This window comes from Salvia hispanica, chromosome 6 (assembly GCF_029641045.1).
Source record: "Salvia hispanica isolate PSC_SH4W2 chromosome 6, Shi_PSC_v1, whole genome shotgun sequence".
Taxonomy (NCBI): Eukaryota; Viridiplantae; Streptophyta; class Magnoliopsida; order Lamiales; family Lamiaceae; genus Salvia; species Salvia hispanica.
In genome coordinates, this window is record NC_142697.1 from 46062097 (window position 1) to 46080024 (window position 17928).

Sequence of the window (17928 nt, forward strand, 5' to 3'; positions counted from 1 at the left end):
CTGAACACAAGCTTCATTTGGTCATTTTAGTACGTTTCCATTATTCATCAAAAGCTTAATTTGGTCATTTTAGTACGTTTCCATTATTCATCAACAAATTGCTAACTTGCAAATTCATCAACACGTTATATTAAAAATGTCAATAGGATGCTATTAATATGTCAAGTGAGCACAACTCCATAATCTTATTTGAGATTTGAAGAATCTGGAGTAAGAGTAACAAAACCCTGAAGCTGCAGTAACAACATCACTCCTAGAATCTCTGAAATGTGGCTCGATCATGGTGTTGTAATCGCGGTTGGAGTAGAAATCTTCGATTGCCATAGAGATGTAAGACTTGCATATCTTTCCCACAGTTCCGTCGAGATGAAGAATGATTCCCACATTAGCCTTTGCAGCAGTTGCATTGAAACCACTCAGAGGGTCAATGCTAAGGACAAAAAAAAAAGCATACACAACCAATACAAGTGCGGATTGAAATGTTTCCATAATCGAACTCAAACTTTCCATAATTAAAACTCAAAATTTCCATGTACATCCCAATACTGAAAATTTCCATAATTAAAACTCAAAATTTCCATAATCAGAACTCAATATCCCCTATTTAAGCTAACCAATCCTCATATTTCTCTTGCCTCATTCCTCAATAATCCTCATACTTGTGAAAACACAAAATTCTGTCCTCTCGAGCAGTACAGTTTGAGTCTCCGATCTCAAGCAGTTGTATGGTGGCCATGGACCTATGAAGAGAACACAAGGCTAATCAACGATGCCAATCAATTAACCTCTTTCACATGAAAGAATCATCGTTGATTTCCTTCCACGGGAGTAAAGATAATCGTCTGGGAGCTTAACAACACCGCAGCAGCGCCTCCCCTGCCCGACGTCCTCTCGTCTCTGCGATGATATGGATCAAGATGAAGAAAAGGATTGTTCCATATATCTCGACGTTTTGTACCGTGACTAGTTTGGATTGCAGGCACGATTTTCATTCCGCTTATATACGGGGTGGTTCATCCCCGGCAAGAACTACTGCAAAGCCTAAACTATCAAGTGACATCGTATTCGTATTTAGTTGTTGAATGTTATCTAATTTTTAGATGTAGTTCAATATAGATTTCCATTTGTATCTATTGACTATCAATGAAATACCACTTTTTATGAATTTGTCAAACCTTTATTTGGTCTATTTACTCCATTAAACTGTTGGAATATAATTTAGTTTGGAGGAAATATTTGATTGGAGAATGAGTGGAATATGTTAAAAATGATCCAGGAGATGTTGGTGATGTGGGAAAACAAAGAAGCTCTCTATTCTCAAAACTTTCTCAAGTTGTGTAAAATGTTACAACTCAGTCCTATTTATAGGCACTCTAACTCCTTCTAGAATACTCTACTTAATACTTTTATACTCTAAATATCTAGATTTTTATCTATAAAAATCTAGATATTTCTTAAATAATATTTACAATCTAGACTATTCTCCTAAAATACATAATATCTAGATATTATACCCATTACAAAATCAAGTTTATTTAATAATATTCCAACACTCCCCCTTAAACTTGATTTGTCATTCCGAACAACGTCCTGATCTTGATAAAGTCTTCATACTTGAGGGGCTTTGTGAAAATATCGGCAACTTGATCTTGCGATTTCACATACTCGACTTGAATCTCCTGATTTGCAACACATTATCAGATGTAGTGGTAGCAGGTGTCGATGTGCTTGCTTCGGTTGTGGAACACTGGATTTTTGGATAGCGCAATCGCCGACTTGTTATCCACACAATGACACAAATAGTTGTTGGCTCCTTTTGTGGCCACCCGAGCTCCGACAATAAACTCCTGAGCCAAGTTGTGGCCACATATTCAGCTTCATATGTTGATAATGTGACAATGGACTGCTTCTTAGACATCCAAGTGAAGGCGGTGTCTCTCATGTAAAACACATATCCACTTGTACTCTTTTGGTCATCGTTGTCTCCAGCCCAATCATTATCACCGTAGCCAACAAGCCTATAATCCTTAGCAGCTGAATATAATAGGCCAAAGTCGATCGTACCTTTGAATATCGGAGTATTCTCTTTCATGCCTTGAAGTGGGTAGTGGTTAGATTCTCTATGTAGCGACTTACGAGTCCTATAGCGTACAATATATCCGGCCTTATGCAAGTTAAGTACCTGATGCACTTTTTATTAGCACAAATTAAACCTGCAAGTATACAGAGTATATATAGTATAGCTAAAGGTTAGTACCGGATATCGAACACGAGGAACGCAAACACAAAGTGTCTATCCTCTACTAAGACTCAATTACTATCTGGAAAAACAAGTAGGTTTTGAAAACTTTTGGAAAACTAAAAACAATAAAAAGCATAGACCAACTAAAAGCAAATAAAATACAGAGAAAGACGATAGAGATAAGGGAATCCCAGAGATGTGTGTTCACAGTTATGGTTATACAAAATTCCAACTACAATACCCTAGCACTGTTTTTACTTTGAAAGGACGAGTCACCTAGCTTATGCTCATGCGATACAAACGTTGATTACAAAGTTAGGGTTGTCAATCCTAACACGTACCTCCAAAAAGCTCCTAAGACCCTTGAAAAGTCCTCACTCTCAATTAATAGTGCCGGTTTAAGGGAAGCTAACTGTAGTGTCTACTAAGTGAATCTAACTCGCTAGAACTCTGTCATAGTTATAAAACAAGTTATATTAATTGTGTCACTCAATCATGTAGCATCAAAACTACTTAGGGAAGAAACAAAGTAAAAACAAAACGGATATTAAATAGAAAAAAGAATTTGTATAACCAAACTCGTTACCAACAAATCCCTAGAATCCTATGAGTTTAGTTACACATAATTGAATAAGCTAAAAACATAGATTGAAGAAAAAACAATTTGAACATAAAACTAAAGCAAATAAAACCCGTAGGTTGAATCCTTGTTGTTCTTGATGTTCTTGAAATCCTTCTCCAACTCCTTGTACAATTGAAGTACTCTAGGTCTCGATCTCTATAAAGTATTTTGCAAGTAGAAGCTCTCTCTTTTTTATGAAGCTTGAGGTGTTATTTATAGGGAAAAGTCAATCCTTGTTGTAGAAGGAAAAGATCTCCAAAATATGGTAAATCTGGGTGCAAATCTAGGGCTTCTCGGATTCGCCGCCTTTCTCCGGCGGGCTGCCGCACCTTGGCCGGCGATCGCCGCGTTGGAGTCCAGAGAGTTTGTTCCCTCGGCGGCGGACCGCCGCACGTCTTCCGGCGGTCGCCGGACGAGACTTCTCTTCCAAGCACATTTTTCTGAGGCGGACCGCTTCATTGATCTGCCCGCCGAGCGCCGGTGGTCGCCGCACACATCCGCGGCGGTCGCCGGTCGCCGTCTTACTCCAAATTTCCAAACTTTACGTTTTGGCTCCCTTTTTCGGCTCAATTATGCACATTTCTCACAAAACACGTCAAAATACCAAAATAGACAAAATATGCAAATAATGGACGTGTAGAGCGATTTTGACATAAAAAAATGGACCAAATAATGGTCTTAAAACAGTGCAAAAGCCGAGCGTATCAGTACCGTAGAGTTCCAACCAAGCTCTTGTGTAATGAATATTCCATCTTTTCGTTGCTTTACCTCCTCTCCGAGGTAGTATGCCATCAGCCCGATGTCTGTTATCTCGAATTCTTCAGGCATGGCTTTTTTGAATTCCTCGAACATGCTTAGAATTTTTTCACGTGAGATCATCCACATAAGAACACTATAGAGATATCATTTCCTTTACTTTTCACATAGAGCGCATGCACATTTGGGCATTTGGTGAAGCCATTATCTTCAAGATATACACTTTCTTTAGCCCGTACAAGAATTTGTTCAACCTCAACACTTTGTCTTCTTGGCCATTCACGACAACACTTTGTCTTCTTGGCCATTCACCACATAACCATCAGGTTGCTTGATATAGACTTCTTTCTCAAGAAATCTATTCAAGAAAGCTGACTTCACATCCATTTGATATATCTTCCATCTATTTTGGACTGCAAGAGAGAGTATTAGTCTAAAAATTTCTAACCGAGCGACGGGAGCAAATACCTCGTCATAGTCGATTTCAGCTCTTTGGCTATATCCTTTTGCGATAAGTCTAGCTTTATGTCTTTCAACTTCACCATTGGAATTCTTCTTGATTTTATACACCCACTTGACTCCAATGGCCTTGTGTCCCTTTGGTAGTGACACCAGCTCCCACGTGTCATTCTTCTCGATGGCTTTGATCTCTTCATCCATTGCAACTCGCCAATTTTCACTTGTTATAGCTTCTTCAATGCTAACTGGTTCACAATTAGCAAAAAGGCAAAGTAAGGTGAGATATTCTAACCTTTCGGTGTCGTCATGCACTCCATCCAAACTTCGTGTGCGTTGTGTGGCTCTTTTATTCAAGAAAGATGGTGGCGAGCCTCCAACTGATGTAGGAGATGCAGGTTGAGTTGTTTGTTCTTGTTGCACCTCTGTCACCAGCTCGATTGTTCCTTGATCTCCAAATGGAGGTGTGAAGGTGAAGTCATTGTCCGAGTCGAAATCCCATACTCTTTCTTCATCAAACTCCACGTCTCGGCTAATCATGGTTTTCTGCGAAGTTGGATCGTATAATTTATAGCCTTCAGTGCTAGAGTCGTACCCGATGAAGATGAATGGCTTGCTTTTGTCATCGAGTTTACTCATCGTCTGGAGCTGTGGCATGAGTCGTACACAACGCATGCCACAGCTTCTGCCCAAAGCTCTTTCGGCAAAATTCTTCGTCTTCAACATGCTCAACGATGGTCATGTTCTGTCATTCAGCCACTCCATTCTGGGGGATCTCGGAACTGTGAGTAGCCGTCGAATCCTGCTTTCTTTGCAAAATTCTAAAAACTCCCTGGATGTGAATTCTCCATCTCGGTCAGTTCTCATTGCTTTGATTTCTATACCACTTTTTTTCTCGGCAGCAACCTTGAACTTCTTAGTCTTCCAAGAACAATGAAAAAACTCACTCTGCATAATAATGCTCGCCAATGACAACATGATCTATGAATCTACAAGAACATGAGGCCGAGCTCTGATGATCTTAGTTTGTGCTTTAGCCTATAGTTGTAGAGAGAGTAATGAAGCTTCCATTCCCCAGGGCCAAACTTGAGCTTCTTCAAGAATGTCTTGTTTTGCATAACATCCAACACGCCGAAAATGTCCACATTCTCCTTCTTGGCAACAACGAGAGCATCAATTGACATTCCGATTTCCTTCTCCGTAGATGCATTGCTCTTGTTAGAGTTAATGTTTTCATCTTGAGCATCATTGTCAGCCATTCTCGGGGAACTTATCTCGGAGTAAAAGGCAAGAAGTACAAGTCATAAGATACAAATAAATTCCTCATTAACATCATGTATGCAGCTTAACAATATGAAGCTAATTCATCATATCGCTAACACGCCTTTCTTGGTATGATGAAATGAAAAGTGATTACTACTTCTATTCTATTCATTTAATTGATGCGATGAAATAAAGTAGGCAATGCAATGAAAGTTTACGTTTCATAATATATTATAGATAAGTTATCACTTGTGTCTTGTACTTTTAAAAATTTGTGTCTGCTTTGATATTATTAAAAACTAAACATATGCTCTAGTCATTTAATTAGTTATTAAACAATAATTGCATATAAACTATAAAGTATAATTAATGATTGGACAAAATAAAGTAAAAGGGAAAAATTTTAAATTGTGAGACTAAAGTAATAAAGACATGTAGAACCAAATCCAATCGTATCCCTGTTTCTACGTATTAAATAATTTTGAAGAAAGCATAAATGTGTGTTTCTAAAGTAATAAAGAAATGTAGAATTAGAACCAAATCCATTCGTTTATCCCTGTTTCTACGTATATTAAATAATTTTGAAAAGAGAGTGTTTGTTCTTTGCTTTGATGCTCTTTATTTTTAACTTTCATCTATAACTAAGTTAGAAGGCCTACAATCTACTTTGTCAAGCCCATAACTTTTAAAGTTAGCCCATTAAATCACAATTTTTTTTTTTACTTTTTTGTACAAACGCCGGAAATGTTCTTGTTTGCAGTACTGCTTACACTCATGCCCAAATCATGTTCGACGAAATGCTTGAGAGAAACGACGTTGCTTACACTGTCTATGCGGAAACATAAAAAAATCTGGAATCAGGTATAGCCTTGCTACCGAGCAAAAGAAGTGTAATATATGCTCGAGACATTTTAGTTGTAGAACAATAATTGCAAATAAAGTGTTGAAGGAAATAAAGTAGTAAAAGGTTAGAAGTTCAAATTACGATTCTACTAAAGTTGTGTGGAACCAAATACTTGGCGTGGTATCGAACCAAATCATTTGGTGTCCTTTTTCTACATGTTTAAAGAGAACATAATGATTAGTTCTTTGCTTTAATGTAAAACTAAAGAATATTTTTTTCAAGTATATATACGTAACGGTGTGATTCATGATTGTTACCTATCCAAAGTGTTTGTACAACTCTCACATTATCACATCTCTACATCCTTTTTGTTTGGTTTTTCTTTGAATGCATATGGTTCTTTCTTCACTAAAACTCTCATTGATTTCTTATGAGTTTTTCAGTGTTTTTTTTAAGAATAAGCATTTCTTAGTTTGTGTGGTGTCTTTTTTTTTATAGAATCTTAGTTTGTGTTGTTTCAAATCCACTTTTGTACAAAAACTCAAAATACTCTGCAAATCTCTTGTAGAGCTTGGATTGATGGTTGTAGATTAATTGTATGCATAAATTAGTCTTGCGACTTTTACATGCATTGATTTTTCGTGTTATCATTTTTCTAGTTTTGTGAGCAATTTGTGGAAATATTGAATCATGGAGAAGAAGGTTATTAACCAATTCTACCATGAACATCCTTTGATTTTCATTGAAAATGTGAGTGACGAGGTTAGTTCAAATTGTTATGGGTGTGGCGATCCTGTAACTAATTTAGAGTCAGCATATGTTTGCACGCAACAAAAAAATTGTGAGAATAGGATTGTCCTCCACAAGAAATGTGGAGAATTACCTATTCAAGTTTTGCACCCTAAACACCCTCAACATCCCCTTCACCTACATGATTACCACGGGAAGAGTGACTTCGGGTGGTGCAATGTATGTTTGCATGATCTTAAACCCGTGCTTGCGTACCGCTGTTCTATCTGTGATTTCGATGTTGATATAAAATGTGAAAAGATAAGCATAGATATGATACTAGAAGAGAACAGGCAAATAGAACACCCAAGTCACTCTGACCATCCTTTAACACTGATGAGAAAGCCTTCATTTCTCTTTCCTTGTGATGGTTGTGGCGTTGAAGATGTAGACATGGCGTATATATGTAGCACATGTGAGGTGTGGATTCACAAGAGTTGTGCAACGTTGCCCCTCATTCTCCCCTTAAATCGCCAATACCACCACCATCCTCTTTCTCTTGCCTTCAGTTTTCCATCAAAGTATCGCAAATATATAATCGACTGTGATGTCTGTCTCAAAAGATTAAATAAAACAAGTTGGGTGTATTTTTGTGGTATTTGCAGATTCTTTGCCCATATCAGATGTGTTGTTGCATCCACCACAGGAGACTCAAATTTGTAAGTTTGCCTTTGTTTAATAGCATTACTTGTTATTTTTAGTTGTTTAATTTGTTCCCATACACAACACTTATTATTCGTAAATACTTTAAACAAAATTTATTTATGATCATTCCAGACGACATGATGAGGATGATGATGGTTCCAATGTGATTGAATTCCCGCTACATGCCCATGACATATCGAAGGAGTTAATCACACCTTTCGTGATGAGAGAAAAAGGTCTTAACAACATCCCGGATGTAGCAGACATGCCAGCAGAAGTGTATATGCCACAAACCACCGCAAGTTTTTCGTTTCTGTTCAACTATCACAACCATCCTTTGCGTTTGGTTTCGGAATTGTCCAAGAAAGACGATGAAGTTGATCGCAACAAAATGATGGATGAGAGAGATGAAGATGATGAATATGATGAGTTGAAGGTATGTGATGTGTGTGTCACACCCATACTTTCTCCTCCATATTACGAGTGTGCTCCCTGCAAATATTTTGTGCACTCCATTTGCTCCTTGCTTCCAAAAACGTTATCTTCTTCTTCTCCTGTCCTGTATGGTGAGTGCCCAAAAACGCATGATAAAAACCACAAACTCACACTCTACTCAAGCTCATTATCCATAGATATGGATGCAAGGTTTTGTAGGTGTGAGGCTTGTGGTATTCTCACAAACGGGATGGTGTACAAGTGCGAAGGGTGTGAGATGAAGATAGATGTCAAGTGCGCTTCTCTACCGACAACTATCAGACACGCATCTCACCCACATCGCACACCACTAGTCTTGACTAGAATACCACCAGCAGGAGAAGAAGAAGCTGGCAAACCGAGACATTGCCATGCCTGCAGATATTTGTTGCGCAACTGTGTTGCATATTGCTGCAGCAGCAATGACTGCAACTTTGCGTTGGCCTTGGCATGTGCTATGCTGCCGGCGAGCATAACGATGCGTGAGTGGGACAAGCACCATTCATTGATGTTGTCATTTGATGCCTCTCTCGACCATCCCTCAGACTTTGTTTGTGATTTTTGTGAAACGGAATTGCATCCCAAGAGGTGGATGTATCACTGTCGCCAATGCGACCTTTCTTTCGACCTGTATTGTCTAAAAGCTGCCTCTGGTGGGTATCGAAACATCAAATTTGGGCGCCGATTTGTGTTGGACGGGATTCACCTTAATCATCCTCTCACGTTCAATCACATCACTATCAAGAGAAGATGCGACCTTTGTCATGTGAAAGTGTTTAACTACTGTGGATTAGAATGTGCATCGTGTTATTATGTTGTGTGCTTAGTTTGTGCTAGTGAAGAGTTATCTGAAATGAAGGTAATTGCAACTTAATCGGACAACATCTCATTATCTACTTGCCGGGGAGTGTAAATACATCTTGTATTTTTTATGTATCAGAATCAGATTTAAATCTTGTTAGTATAGATTCAATTGTTCTTGTTTTGTTTTCTTTCCTTAGCTTTTGTATACTCTCTATCTCTCTCTCCACTTTTTATTTATCATAATTTTCTTTTCGGTCTATCTATTAACATACAACCACCTTTTGAAGTTTATTTTTCAATTATTCAACACAATCCACTCACAACACATATTTAAATTAAATGAGACTCTTATTTCACTCTCAAAATCTTTTGCTAAGTAAGACAATTGAATAGTGAGTGGTTAGTGCTGTACACATAACTTTTGCATAAATAGTACGTACGTGGAGTATTATTCAAGCATAAAAAATAGTGAGATGACAAAGATCTAAATATACTATTCCCTCCTTTTAGTTGAGGGCATTTCTTTTGAACATAAAATTTTAAAAACAAATTGTATGGTGAGTTAAACAAGAGAGTGTTATATTGCTAATTCAATACTTAATTACTAATTATAATTAAATAATAATTCTTAGATATTTAAATAAAGAGTTTAGATCATCAGCCCCGGAATATCAATACGATCAACAAAAAACGTCGGTAAGGTTATTGAAGTCAATTTACAACAAATTATTTGTAAGTAACTTTTGTAAAATTTCGAATAACTTTAAAACGCTATAACTTTCTCAATTTAAATTATTTTTTCGCAACACATATATCATTCTTCAAGCTAGGGGTGGCAAATCGTGCGTGTCGGGTCATTATCGTGTCGACACGATAACGACACGAACACGATAACAACAAACACGAACACGACCCGTTAAGAAAACCTCAAACACGAACACGAACACGACCCGCTACCTCAGACACGAACACGACACGAACCGTTTCGGGTCAACACGACACGAACCCATTAATGACACGAAAATAAGTATTGAAAAATGAAAATAATAAGAATAATGATATTAAAATATTATGTGTTAACGGATAACACGAACACGCATTGTTAACGGATAACACGAACCCGACACGAACACGACACGAAATTTTCGTGTCCTTAATGGGTCGATCCGATAAGGACACGAACACGATAAGCTCTGACCCAAACCCATTAATTTCGTGCCGGTTCGTGTCGTGTTATCGTGTCGTGTCAAAAATTGACAGCCCTACTTAAAGCAATGTGTTGACATTCTCAGAGCATTGTGTTGATATTTTCGAAACACTATATCGACATTTTCACCTGAAACCTAATCTGGTAGGGTTTTTTTATCTTATTCGATTTATTTAATAAAAACGAAAATTACACGTGACAAATTTTAGACTACTAGATTTCTAAAATTCTATAGTTGCAGCTAGCAACTTGAGAGTGAGTTAACAATTGATCACTCCCCGAGTTAAACGAATATAAAATAAAATAAAAATATATAATAATATAGGAGAAACAAAATAAAATGGAGATTAGAAATTTTTATTTTTTATGGTGAAAATATATAGTTCAACTAATTTAGAAATTCCAAAGGATAGAATTAATTGTACATACATAACTAGATTTTTCAGATAATATATTGAAATTGAATTATAAATATTAATTAATATATATTATATTGCACAATAATTAATGTACAGTTTGTACTGAAATAATTTACGAAAATATATACAACCAAATACAAAAGGGTATTGAACCAAATCAATTCGTATCCTTTAGCTACATATTAAAGCAGAACATAAAAATTTATTCTTTGCTTTGATTTATAACTAAGGTACATTTTTTATAAGTGTATTGTCTGGAATGTTAATGCTCTTTATTCTTTACTTTGATGTATATCTATATATGGTTTGAAGGCCCACATAATACTTTGTCTAGTATTTTTATGTTTATTATTCAATCATGACCTGTTACACCTTCCACAATTCCACATCTCACACTATTTTTTTGTCTTTATTTCTGAATACCATATCATATTTTACATCTTGTATTTTCTTATGCTTGTTAGTATAGATTCAACAGTTCTTGTTATACTGTGTTCTCTTGTTTCCTTTCCTTAGCTTTTGTATACTCTTTCCACTTTTTATTTATCATAATTTTCTTTTGGTCCATTAACAAAATATTTTAACTTCCGTTTATAGTAACATACATGATACACCTAACCTTTTTTAAGTTCATTTGTCAATTATCTAACACAACCCACTCACAACATATGTTTAAATTAAGAGTAAAGATCAATTTTTGTCGTAAACATTCACTTTATGAAAAATAGGTCCATAATAAATGAAAATGTCGATGAAGTAGTCCTTTTCTGATGGTTCCCTAAAAAACCTAACGATCAACGCTAATTGCACAATGGCATGATCGTTAGTTTTTTGCCGGTGCTTGGCTGCTTGCTTTCCAAAAACACATAACCAGGTATGGGCTTGCTACAGATTAAAAGTGGCATTAATGTTATAGTCATTTTTACAACTTTGTGTCTGCTTTGGCATCATTATAAATTTAATATATGCTCCAGTCATTTTTATTACTATAAAACAATGATTGCAAAAAAGTAAAAGGTTAAAAAGATAAAATTGTGGGGCTAAAGTTGTGAAGATATATTGAATCAAATACTTGTGGGACAAAAAGGTTTCCAACCAAATCAATCTGCATATAAATATCCAAACTCGAGAGAATCCAAACTAGTATGTGTTTGTCTATAGTTGTAGTAACATTTTCAATTTCTTTGTGCTGTCTAGTATGTTAACACTCTTTATTCCTTACTGTCATGTGGAGTATATCTAAGCTTAGAAGGCCCACATTGCTTGCTCTACAATGCTAATGCTCTTTATTCTTTACCTTCATGTGTATCTAAGGTATATATTTGTTAAATTTTACATTATATATAGTGGTTTAAGCATGGCCTGTTACACATTACACTCCACATCTCACACTCTATTTTTTCCTCTGATTACATGTACAGATTTTGCTCTTTTTCGTGGGTACAGGTATTCTCGAAAGAACTACTAAAACTTTGTCTGTTTATGCTCATATCACTCTCTCAAATTTATATTAATATTTTGCTCTCTTATTTTCAGTTATTTTGTGAGCTGTTCTTGCATTGCACCGTAGAGATTCAGTCATGGAGAAGAAGGTTATTGACTGGGTCAACCACGAACATCCTTTGATTCTCACTGAAAATGTGAGTAAAGACGAGACTTCAAATTGTTATGGGTGTGGTCTTCCCGTAATTAATTTGGAAGTGGCATATGTTTGCACAGTGCAAAATTGTTCGAATAGGATTATTCTCCACAAGAAATGTGGAGAATTGCCTAGTCAAATTTTGCACCCTAAACATCCTCAACATTCCCTTCATCTATTTGATTACCACAAGATATTCGGTTCCTGGTGTGATATATGTTTGTGTGATTATGGTAAGGTGCTTATCTACCGATGTTCAAGTTGTGAATTCGATGTCGACTTAATATGCGGAAGAACAAGTGTTGATGATGTATTAAGGGGGAAAATACAAGTAGAACACCCTAGTCACCCTGATCACCCTTTGACACTAATGAGAAAGCCTTTATATCCATTTTGTTGTGATGGCTGTGGTGTTAACGATGTGGACATGGCTTATATATGCTCAACATGTGAATTTATGGTACACAAAACTTGTGTGTCGTTACCCCTCATTCTCCCCATAAATCTCCGATACCACCACCACCATCTTTCTCTTGCCTTCAGTTTACCAATGAAATATTACCCATATATATACAATTGTGATGTCTGTCTTGGGAAATTAGATAAAACAAGGTGGATGTATTACTGTGGTGATTGCAGATTCTTCGCGCATATCAGGTGTGTTGCATCCACGACTGTTGAGAAACACTCAAAATCGTAAGACTAGCAGTACTTGGCTCATCTTTATTTAATTTGTGTCTCTACTTTCTAACTAGTCTTGTGTACATAGAGAAATTAAGCTGGTTCAAATTTTGCTTAAAAATGTAGGAGTAATATAAAATCCATATGATATTGAGGTGCAGGTACTAACTAGTCTTATGTACATAGAGAAACTAAGGTTCAAATAAAAAAGTTTCAAATTTTGCTTAAAAATGTTATACACATTCAGTCTAGATTTTGCTGTACTGACATTGTTAAGATGAAACTACTATCATAATAATCTCTATAATAAGTTGTTGGTGATCATTTCAGAGACGGTGATGAGAAAGATGGTCTCGATGTGATTGAATTCCCGATACATGCACATGACATATCCGAGAAGTTAATCACACCTTTTGTGATGAGGGAAAAAGGTCTTAACGACATCCCAGATGTAGCAGACATGCCGGCAGAAGTGCATATGCCGCAAACCACAGCAAGTTTTTCATTTTTTTTCAATTATCACAACCATCCTTTGCGTTTGGTTACAGAATTGTCCAATAAAGATGATGAAGTTGATCACAACAATACAATGGATGAGAGTGACGAAGATGACGAGATGAAGATATGTGATTTGTGTGTAACACCCTGATACGACCATCCCACGCAACACTATGGCTGAGACTACCAATATTGAAGATGAGAGAACAGGGGAAGAGGAAGCAGCAGCAGAGAGAACAGGGGAGGAAGAAGCAGCTGATACGTCGGAGAAAGGAGCAAAGCAGAGAGAAGGCTCGACGGCAAGAACACTGCGCCCGAGAGATCGGCTGAAGCCACCGCAGAAGTTCTCAAATTACGTCGCTAAATAGCGCGTAATTCCTTAGCTAGTATTTGGAATTTCTTTAATTTTCTTTGGATATTAATTATTGTAATTTTTGAACTATTTTGGGTCGAGCGTTTTATAAGCTCCGTTCGGGTTTTCTTAGTTGGTTCTTTCCCGAACGTATAGGTTAGGTCGAACCAACCCTAGGGTCCTAGATATTATAAATAGGGCAATTTCATTAATCTTCTTCAATTAATGAAATCATTTTTTTGCCCACAAAATTGTGCATCAAGAAACTCTATTCAATCCCCGCTGCCGACGAGAATCCTCTCGCGCTCAGCTTTTCCGCCGGCTGATCTGCCGCCGATCCACACCGCGTGGACGCCGGACTGTCAACGGCTCGTTTCTTGATCGTATTGATTCGTTAAGGGTAGGCGACCCTTAACACACCCATATTTTCTCATCCATATTATGAGTGCGCTCCTTGCAAATATTTTGCGCACTCCATTTGCTTCTTGCTTCCAAAAACTCTATCTTCTTCTCACTTGTATGGTGAATGCCCAAACACGCATGATAAAAACCATAAACTCACACTCTACACAAGCTCAAAATCTATAGATATGGATCCAGAAGTTTGTAGGTGTGAGGCTTGTGGTATTCTCACAAACGGGATGGTGTACGAGTGTGAAGGGTGCGAGATGAAGATAGATGTCAAGTGCGCTTCTCTACCGACAACTATCAGACACGCATCTCACCCACATCGCACACCACTAGTCTTGACTAGAATACCACCAGCAGGAGAAGAAGAAGCTGGCAAACGGAGACGTTACCATGCCTGCAGATATTATATGGCCAACCGTATTGCATATTGCTGCAGCAGCAATGACTGCGACTTTGCGTTTCACTCGAGATGTGCTATGCTGCCGGCAAGCATAAGGATGCGTGAGTGGGACAAGCACCATTCATTGATGTTGTCATTTGATGCCTCTCTCGACCATCCCTCAGACTTTGTTTGTGATTTTTGTGAAACGGAATTGCATCCCAAGAGGTGGATGTATCATTGTCGCCAATGCGACCTTTCTTTCCACCTGTATTGTCTAAGAGCTGCATCTGGCTGGTATCGAGACATCAAATTTGGGCGCCGATTCTTGTTGGACGGTGTTCACCCGAATCACCCTCTCAGATACAATCACATCACTATCAAGAGAAGATGCGATCTTTGTCAAAGGGATGTGTATAACTACTGTGGGTATGAATGTGCATCATGTTACTATGTTGTGTGCGTATATTGTGCTACGACAGAGTTAGCTAAAATGATGTAATTTGCAACTTAATCGGACAACATCTATTTGCTGAGAGTGTTTATTACATCTTGTATTTTTTATATATCAGAATCGAGATGTAATCACAGTTCTTGTTAGAGTGTGTTTTCATGTTTTCTTTCCTTAGCTTGTATACTCTCTCCACTTTTGGTTTATCATAATTTTTGTTTTGCTCCACTAATAAAATAAAGTTGAGATTATATTTTCGACGAAATCAAATGCTTGAAAGAAATTCAAATGATGTTGCTTGCTATCGAAAAACAGAATCTATGTGGAAACATAACAATCAGGTATGACCTTGCTACAGATTAATTTGTAATCAATTTGAATTAAAGTAAATTGTAAGAAGTTAAAATTGTGGGACTAAAGTTGAAAAGGTATATACAACCAAATAAATTCGGATCCTTTTTCTACATATTAAAGCATAACATCAAAATTTATTCTTTGCTTTGATTTATTCGTTTGATAAAAAAGATGGGATATGAGAAGATATGTAAAACAAGATAAGAAATATGGTCTTTATCTCGAGATATGCAAAGATATGATTTTTTTCGTTGTTGTTTGATTGAAAAGAAATTATCTATTGTATAGTATATTATATAACATGGTTTAACTTGACAAATTGGTGGGTTACATAAACATGGTTAAAGTTATAATTATGGTAAGATTGGGTAGGGCCCTTGTCTTATACTGGGCTTTGATTTAAGCTTAATAATGATATCAAACAATTAGAAATATTCATATATAATTCTTTATCTTGGTATTACTAATTTAAGTATATTGTCTTGAATGTTAATGCTCTTTATTCTTTACTTGGATGTATCTCTATATATGGTTTGAAGGCCCACATATATAATACTTTGTCTAGATCTCATTTGTGAATTTTGTGAGGAGGAATGTTATAAAAAATACCACCAAAATTAGTCTATATATGTGTTGCTATTTTGATTTTCAGTTGTAATAAAATTGGAAATTTAAGTTAGTGCAATTGTGCTCGCTAAATTCAGACTTTATAGTACATATGTACACCTGAATATATTATCTTGATTTTTTTTGGTGGTGCTCTTTCATTCAAAATAAAATACAAATGTGCATTTCTATTCATTTACAATATTTTTCTTAGCATTAACAAATCAATAAACACACAAACTTAACGTAGTTCAAATGACACACAAACAAATTGTCATGTAGTAATTGGTAAAGTGTGAAAAAAATTGAACTCACCTTATTAGAGAGAAAAAAATACCAAAAATAGATAAAGACTAATTTTAAAAAACGATCTACATCATTGCTAAACCCTAGAGTTGCACTCGCGCAAAAGTTGGTCAGCTTGAAAGTCGATGTAATTGTCGTACACAACGCAAGCATCGCGTGCAGCTGCTTCGTCTGCGAATTTTAAGATGCATTTATCGTAATCAAGAGACTTATAAATGTTGCAGCAAGCATTGGATACGTTCCACTCCTTCAAGTAGCAAAAATAATTCAAAACCGAATTGAAGCAATTAGGAATTGTCTTTAACTTTTGATAGCATGGATCACTATATGGTTGTGCCGACATTGCAATTGTTGCTCCACGATTACTAGGAAAATAGTCACCATCATCATCCTATTCGATGTCGATATACTCATCGTGGTTTTATTATTTTTGTGTGTAGAAATATTTTGAAAGATGGGGTTGTGAGTCTTGTTAATTATACAAAGAATTTAGAGGGTGTTACAATTTGATTTACTGTATCAATTGAAACATAAGTGATTATTTAATTTAATTTGATTTATGTCGACTCAATTCAAAACGTTTCCGACCTTTCTTTTAAAGAATAACTAAAATTGTTAAAGGACTAAGAACTAATGTGCTGTATATATTTCATGTTTCATACACCACAACAATTTCCTATTTGTATCTTCTTTTCATAACACAATTTCAAACAATATACTATTACGTATTTTGAATTACCTATTTGTAATTTATAACAACCCATATGCAATAAGGAAACTAAAATTATTAATTGGTAGATAACTAGCTATTTACATACTACTACAATTACAATTCTCTATATGATTAGAAGAAGTAACCAATGTAACTGAATCAGAGGGCATAAAAGTCAATGGGACTGCTAAAGCGGGACGGAGGGAGTACCAATTACCAAAGGCCTCCAATATAGTCTGCAAATATTTATGAAATATAAACAAATTAACATTATTCCAAACATTAATTGAAAAAATATAAAATTTTCAATAATTAAATTATTTTGTATTAATAGAAAAAACTCACCAAATTTCCCAATTTGAGTGTGGAATTAGGTGACCAAAATTTCTCAACCCATGCATACTGATAGATTCATTTGAGGGAAAAACAAAACCTAATTGCATGCACTCCTCTCGACTTTTATGTATTTGCAACTTTACCCAAATCTTTTTCAAATTTCTTTTATGCATTATAATCAAAATTTCTTTTAGGAAATGTGGGCCATTAAACTAAAAATGGGATGTGTGCCTTCTTATAGAGTCAAGATATAATCATACTTAGCTAATTAATTTAATTAGTTTAGATAATAAAATCAAGTTGTGTACGTATATTCAATAGCGCATGATTATTTTCCTAACTATAAGTGGTATAATAGCAAAAAAGGGGTATTGGGTTATCATGGTTATAATTGAAAATTATGAGCCCCAAAAAATTAAGTTTGCCTTCTTAATTCCAAGTTGTTTCTTTGCTGCCAACTTAGACGCGCGTATAGTTCAGAAACCGTCGGTTCCGATCTGGTTCTATTAAATGTTGATTCGTCACCGGCCCGTCAATGATTTTGAACCAAAATAGGTGACCGGAGTCACTATTTTTTCATAGCTTAATATATTTTGTACACATATTATAACTGACTTTGATTTCCATAATTTCTGAAAAACACACAAATTTTTATTTATTACAAGAAACTTTTTTAGTAAGG

At 36.0% G+C, this 17928-nt stretch overlaps 2 protein-coding genes across 2 annotated transcripts; both read left to right on the forward strand.

Annotated features, from left to right (window-relative positions):
* Positions 1-6492: 6492 nt before the first annotated feature.
* On the forward strand, positions 6493-9076 carry LOC148923972 (uncharacterized). Its single transcript, XM_089060418.1, has 2 exons — positions 6493-7631; positions 7750-9076. The coding sequence occupies exons 1-2, from the start codon at positions 6874-6876 to the stop codon at positions 8963-8965; spliced, it is 1974 nt and encodes a 657-aa protein (XP_088916544.1). The 5' UTR covers positions 6493-6873; the 3' UTR covers positions 8966-9076.
* Positions 9077-11874: 2798 nt separating this feature from the next.
* Positions 11875-15165, forward strand: LOC125207261 (uncharacterized). Its single transcript, XM_089060272.1, has 4 exons — positions 11875-11967; positions 12058-12856; positions 13172-13478; positions 14096-15165. The coding sequence occupies exons 2-4, from the start codon at positions 12102-12104 to the stop codon at positions 14981-14983; spliced, it is 1950 nt and encodes a 649-aa protein (XP_088916398.1). The 5' UTR covers positions 11875-11967; positions 12058-12101; the 3' UTR covers positions 14984-15165.
* The last annotated feature ends 2763 nt before the right edge of the window (positions 15166-17928 follow it).